Source organism: Cataglyphis hispanica, chromosome 8, assembly GCF_021464435.1.
Source record: "Cataglyphis hispanica isolate Lineage 1 chromosome 8, ULB_Chis1_1.0, whole genome shotgun sequence".
NCBI classification, from domain to species: Eukaryota; Metazoa; Arthropoda; class Insecta; order Hymenoptera; family Formicidae; genus Cataglyphis; species Cataglyphis hispanica.
In genome coordinates, this window is record NC_065961.1 from 1,766,934 (window position 1) to 1,773,959 (window position 7,026).

The 7,026-nt window shown below is 30.3% G+C and overlaps 1 protein-coding gene across 1 annotated transcript; it reads right to left on the reverse strand.

Annotated features, from left to right (window-relative positions):
- Positions 1-4,069: 4,069 nt before the first annotated feature.
- Positions 4,070-6,796, reverse strand: LOC126851435 (troponin C, isoallergen Bla g 6.0101-like). The gene is made up of 5 exons (XM_050595407.1): positions 6,655-6,796; positions 6,292-6,319; positions 6,070-6,213; positions 5,726-5,977; positions 4,070-5,052 (listed from the first exon to the last, which is right to left on the reverse strand). The coding sequence occupies exons 1-5, from the start codon at positions 6,655-6,657 to the stop codon at positions 5,018-5,020; spliced, it is 462 nt and encodes a 153-aa protein (XP_050451364.1). The 5' UTR covers positions 6,658-6,796; the 3' UTR covers positions 4,070-5,017.
- Positions 6,797-7,026: the final 230 nt, after the last annotated feature.

Consider the following 7,026-nt stretch of genomic DNA (forward strand, 5'->3'; position numbering starts at 1 on the left):
TATTTGATAGTTTGGAATATTCAATCCCGATATCAGATATCGATTCTAAGTATACCGATTAAGGTGAAATACAAGCAAGATAGATAAGTAGGCAGGTAGAAAGAGAAAGTGAGAGAGAGAGAGAGAGAGAGAGAAAGAAAATAAATAAAAATTTTTAATCTATTTTCCCCAAATGAATTTGATTTAATCTAATTTATTCGGTTGTTGTAATAATAATCATCCGCGAACGATTCTGAAAGATATTTTAAAGAAATGCGAGCAAGGCTGTATCGTTAATGGAATGCAACCAAGTTTAAAGCAGATACATTTATTAGTCGATATTGTGCAATTTATTACAATTATCGGTCCCGCGACTGCAAATAGCTTCTGGACACGATGCATACGTAAAATATTCTTTACTATATGCAATATTGAGATCTTAATTTGTTGAAATAGGAAACATATTATGTTATATTTTGCAAGCAAACATATGCATTGGATTTTTGAGCTATAAATTCTTTTTATTTTATAGGTTGTACATACTTATTTTTTTATGCATTCGACAATACAAACAGGAATTAATAGATAAAAAAAAGTAGAGTAAATACACTCTTTTTATATTCTAATGAAAAAATTAAAATTGGACTTTAATTAAAGAAAAAATATTTTATTTAATATTTTATCTTCTTCTTTAGTAAACATAAAAATATATAATAGATCAGATATTTTCATATCTGATTTGACGAACTCCCCACTTATTCATACAAAATATAATTACACATAGCATTCTATTTGCTATATGATTAACGAGGGTGCGCGTGATCTTTTTCGGTCGATCATATTTTAGGCACTTGTACTTTCTCGCAGCGGGACTTGTTTCGTTAATAAGTGTAATACGCGCGAATGAGACTGCAAGAGTAATTGTGGCAAATCGTTCGTTCTAGCCTTCACCCACTTTCTCTTTCATAGACCGAGTTTAAGTTAACAATCGGATCTAAATGTGTCGAGCTGGACGAGCCCCACGTGTAATATAACGCGTTTATATCCGCGCGCGTGTTCAGTTATTTATGTATTACAAAAATACGTTGAACTTTTAAATGATTTCCGCAAACTGTATAGGATCGATTGTACATGATGTCTTGTATTTATTGCAATCGATATTTTTCTCGTTTATAACAATTTATGGAATAAAGCGTAAACAAATCTAACGTATTTGTCAAATCGGACACTGCATATTTTTTTTTTTTTTTTATTGATTTTTTGATTGAAGTTTTGAATCTTAGTTATCGAATTAGCTAAAGCTAACTCGACTTAATTGCAGAGAAAGTTTCATTAAATGACATGTACCATAATTAAACGAGCTTTGCAGCACATTTCTGAGAGTTATAGTTTGTCTCTCGAGACCATTACGCATAATTATAACGAATCGTTGAACACGGCACGATGAAGAAGTGTATATATGTGTGCATTATGCATGTCGTGCGTTATATCATTTCTCTGAAATTAGCAGTCCATTTTCAGAATTTTGATATAATTAATAGAATTGATTGTGAATGACTTCTGGAGTTACGTTTCAAAAAATATTTAAGCAATTAAATATAAAAAAAAAGAAAATTTAAATATATAGGATGTTTTAAAATATATATAAAAATATATAATATATTATGTCTTTGTTATATAAGAAGTGATAACTTTTAATTTCAATTAAGATTGATATGGATTATAATAGCATGCTTTTTGCTAAAAATTTTGAGATAGATTTGTCTTCCATATTTAAATTACATCACAACGCACATTTCTGTGATGTAACTGTGCACTGATCCGTACGATGTCGAATACACGATTTAAGATGCGCTATGAAATTTGTATCATCGCCAAAAATATCTGACGTGTTAAATGGATCTGTCATTGAAAGTTTATTCAAGATTTCTGCGGATCATCATTGCAGTTATATTAGTTTATGTGGAACAAGAAATTAAAAATATATTATCTTGTATACATATGGAAATAAAGAAGAGAAAATGTTATAAGAAAAGATAAAAATAATTTTTTGTTTTTGACATTATATTTAATATACATATATTTAATATATAGTATTGCGCGCTAATAATCTTATTAAAAATCCATTTAATCACATTTTTTATTAGTAAGAATCGATCACAAAAAATCTAATACGAATTTGATATACCTATCGATAGCGTAAGCGTAGATTATAATATTGATGAATCAATTTCGCGCACAAAATTCCAACTTCCGGATTCTCCGTGCGCAAATTATCACGCGATAAACTTTCTTGTATAATTCCACGCGGAAAATCCGCGGCTTTTTAAATTTAACTATTTAATTTATTTTTTGAAAGTTTCTTATATTTGATTCTGCCAATGTATTAAAAAAAAAAATGTCAGCTACGATCGTCTATAATAAAATCATCTTACTTTCATCGAGCAACGATACGGCAGTATGATTTTTAACGAATGTACGCCGTTTGCACGCTTTCTTGACTCGATGCACTTCTTTTTTTCGTGGACACATATCAAAATCTCTCTTCCGTTTCGTCGGTATATGCACTCAGTCAATCGTGAACATGTACCAATCGTGATTTCTCGAGTAAATATATAGGCGTACTACATATCTAAACGAACATCATTTGCATTTCATATTTGGAACGTATTCATATTATTCAGTACGAAAATTTATAACGAATGTTATGTACATTTTGAAATATATTTTATTATTTGCTGTTATATATGTATATAAAATTCGTAAATCGCTCGGCTTTTATTAGCTCATTTTTTACCAGTTTTTATATTTATTTAAATTTTTTAAAATTATAGAATTTTTAAGAACTGTAGAATAAAAATAGAGAAAAAAATTTTAATTATTTTTGACGAAATGATATGTCAGTTTCACATGCAATATTTGATAACTAAAAATTTATTTCTTTGAGGAACATTTGTTTCGTCATTATGTTTGGCTTATATGTCGTTGTTGAAAAAAAAAAAAAATTGCTGAGCACGATATTTGCTATCACAGGATATGTGAATGTATACTTATTCTGATACAACGTATAATGCTCAGTATCATTATTTCAACAGGCGCTATTGCATTTCAGAAGCAAGAAATGTCCCATTTATTGTATATCAATTTTCAATTATAGAATTTCAAATTATCGCAATTTATTTTCTTCAAAATTATTATATGACATTAGTTTTATATGTTGAAAGATTATATTACTCCCCGGCTTTATGTTTTTATTAACTGCAACAAATACTTGTGCCGTAAACGGGATTCTATGTTTTATGCATAATGAGTGAGATTGTCGAGCCTCGCGAAATAGATTAGTCTATAATGTGAAAATTGTAAGAATAATTCTATTCGGAATATTTCAAAGATACCTGATTTGGTAAGGTATTCCACAATACATGGTTGCACGCGCCACGATGTTTATTGCTATACTTATTATGTGGTTCAATTTCAAAACGGAAATGCCATTAGTTAGATAACGCTAGTGTGCTAATCAGTGTGAATGACTGCGAAAATTTATTCTATTTGTGTGAATCTATTTTTATTTGTCATTATTTTATATTAAATTACATGCAATTTTTTGATCCATTCATACACACACACAGATATATGTGTATGCATTAGAGAATTCTAATATAAAATATATTCTTCTTCCAAAAAAAATACGCTTATATACATGTATAATATATATGTAGTTATTTATAACTAATTTTTTTGCTGCATTTAAAAAAAGATTACGAGATAATTATATTTAATTTAATAAATTTTCTATCTAATTTTGTATCTATGCAATTATGTGCAATATAGAAATAATTGGAGAAAATACATATCTACAATAATACATTTTTTTAAGAATATAATTTAACGTGAGTTTGATTTTTGAATGATTGTTTATAGATAATCACAGATCATAATGCAAGAACAGATAGGTGGACAAATAAAATATATTATTAAGATATTTCATTAAATATTATATGGTGTTGAGATGTTTATTTCATTCACATTATTCATTAATTGTCTATATAACACGAGATATTGTATGATAGAAGGATTTTTTAATAGAAAATTTTAGTAGAAAAATATATTTATTTCACAGCACAGTCGTATATACATATAATATGAAAAGCGGTCATTATCTTGCAAATGATGATAATAACATTTTCACGTTTTTAATTAATTAGACGCATGCTTTGAATTGCTAAAATTGCTATGTGATTATTTTAGTATTAGAATAGTTACAATTTTTTAATTTAATTATTGTATTATGATTACATATTATACCTCGCTTCGTAACTAAGTTTGAAGTAAAGAAATTGTTATAATTTTTTTATTTTTTTTTATATTGAAAAATTTAAGGATTAATCGTAACGTGACGCAATTGATTAATTAATTGAATTATGAAGAAAATAACGCGCCTTAATGTACTTGCACGTGATGTGCTACTTCGCGGACGGGATAATATCGTTCAGGCGCAACACGAAAAAGAACACGCAGTAGTTACGCAGGCGCGTGAAACTTAATAATTTACGATTTATATAGTAATTACTGAAACTCAATAATTTAACGCGTAGACTCTCGGAACGAATTCCCGGTGATACTCGTACAGTAGGAAATTATAGCTTACCTCGCGATCAGGGATTAGAGATAACTGCATCGGAGTTTTGCGCGTACTCATTTTGCCGTGACGAAGAAATTTGCGTCGCTATTTTATCCGCGTGAACGTGATGGGATTGTTCCGATTTATTGAGCTAATTTTTTTTATATCTTGCTTTTGAAAGCGTTTGGAAATATAATTTTCATCTTGCATGACAAAAAACCGCCAATTGTCAGCCAACGATATCACGGATTACTGTGAACGTCCACGTTTTCGTTCATCTGTAGTTTTAGTTTGTAAAAGCGTGCTGTGTGAGATAAAGAAGAAATGTCCTATCTCTTTTTTTTTTCTGACGAGCGTTGCCAATTGTGTGCGAGTAACCTTGACCTTAGAGCGGTTCATCTTCAGTATCAGCTTACCTTAATCATCGCCTCCTGTCATGACTTCCATGAACTCTGAAACAGTGCGAAATGCATGGGCGTTAGTATAATCAAACGGTGTTTTCGTGGGCTATAAATTTGGCGAACTACGCAAGGCGAGGAACTTATTGAATGTTCGATCGACTTTGCTATTAGTGTCGGTTATGTTAAGCTTTTCTGACGTTGACGTACGCGAAACGAATTTCCTTGGCTCGAGACTTCGTAACTTGAGCAGATTTTAAATGAACTACTTGGCTTTCAAAGCATGTCATATGTTATCTTATCTTGTAAATTACAGTTGTTAGTTGCTCTTGTGCACCACGTATTATTTTAAATAGGTTCTCCTGGCACGTGCTTGACATTTTTAATTTTTATATGGATATATTTCTTGAGCATAATATCAAATATAGTAAAAATCTCTTTTTATAATTTAATATTATAGTTAATTTAATATTATAGTTAATATTATATTATATTTTTTATTATGTCACAAAATTAAAGAAGGGTACACACACGTATTATTAAATTTCAAATATATATATTTTTTTTTAATTTTCAAAATATTCTAAAATAAGCATTTTAAAAATAAATTTTAATATTAGTTTCATAGCTGTATGGCTATTTTGTACAAAAAACGCATATAGATTTGCTTATTTAGAGTTAACAAATAATACAAAAAATGAAAGAATATATTAATTTAAAAAAATACCGTCAAAATCGAGCGTTCCCGATCCATCAGCATCAATCTCCTCGATCATCATGTCGAGTTCTTCCGGTGACAGCTTGTCGTCGAGTTCGTGAAGAATATCGCGGAACACGGCGGTGGTTATATAGCCATTACCCTCTTTGTCGTACAACCGGAATGCTTCGCGTAATTCTTGTTGCATCGCTTCCGTGTCCTCTTCCACCAAGAATCTAGCAGCCAACGTGCAGAACTCCTCGAACTCGAGTTCGCCGGAGCCTGTCGATACAAGAAATATATACAACATAAAAACGTCAAGCACGTGAAGAAGACATAATCGCGCGAACATAGATCCACGTAATTTTGCTTACCATCCTCGTCTATCTCGCTAATGATATCCTGTAACATCTTTTCACTGAGCTCATGACCTAACATGGTCAATATCGTGCCCACCATGTTGCTGCCGATGCTACCCTTCTTTTCGTGGTCAAAAGCGTCGAAGGCTTTCTTCAACACTATTTAAAAAAAAAAAAATAATTTAATATTGTCTTGCATTTTTTTTCTATCCTGATAAAAAAGAGACTTGTACTTACAAGCTAATTGGTCCTTATTTAAATCTTCCTGGAATCGTGAAAGATGTAATTACTATCCATAACTATCCAAAATGTCAATTATTATTTTAAATAATATATATTGTTTGAAATAATACATTTACGATAAATTTATAAGAAATTTTCGAGAATATCAATCAATTTTTTTAAACTTTGTCATTGAATTATCGTTTTTTTTTTAAAATTTTTTTTTAAATTTTAATTATTGTCTTAATTTTAATATTTAATTATATTAAATGCTATTATATGAATTTTATTTTATATCTAACTTTTACACTTTTTGTCGCGGAAATATATGACAGTTTGACGAATAAATTTCGCGTTTATCAAAATTATATGACTTGCCATAATGATTTTAACTATGCGCGTTGCTCGTGGTACGTTATCGTCGACGGTTTAACCGGGTATGCATGAAATTCTGGCCGTAGACTTCTGTTTTAAGTGATCATAACGATGATATTCTGGCACGTGATTGACCAGGTAATATCTACACATGCCGAGTCTAGCGGTTTTCAAATTCATCGAGGACGCTCTCCCCACTCTATTTCCATAGACGCATTTTACCTAATTTTGCAGAACTCATGGCAACGCATTTAATTTCGAAAATTATCCACGCTACTGACAGTTGTACGTTCGATTTGTCAAAACGGCTAAATATTCTGACGTTTTCACATTGGCATAATTAATGCGAGCATATTGCATGCAATCCGTCTTGAT

Excerpts from the sequence above, each read along its gene's own strand:
- LOC126851435 (XM_050595407.1), bottom strand. Across the intron at positions 6,214-6,291 it reads AAATAAGGACCAATTAGCTT|TGTTGAAGAAAGCCTTCGAC; the intron begins GTAAGTACAAGT and ends TTTTTTAAATAG. Across the intron at positions 5,053-5,725 it reads GGGAACGCTCGATTTTGACG|AGTTCATGGAAGTCATGACA; the intron begins GTATTTTTTTAA and ends GCACTGTTTCAG.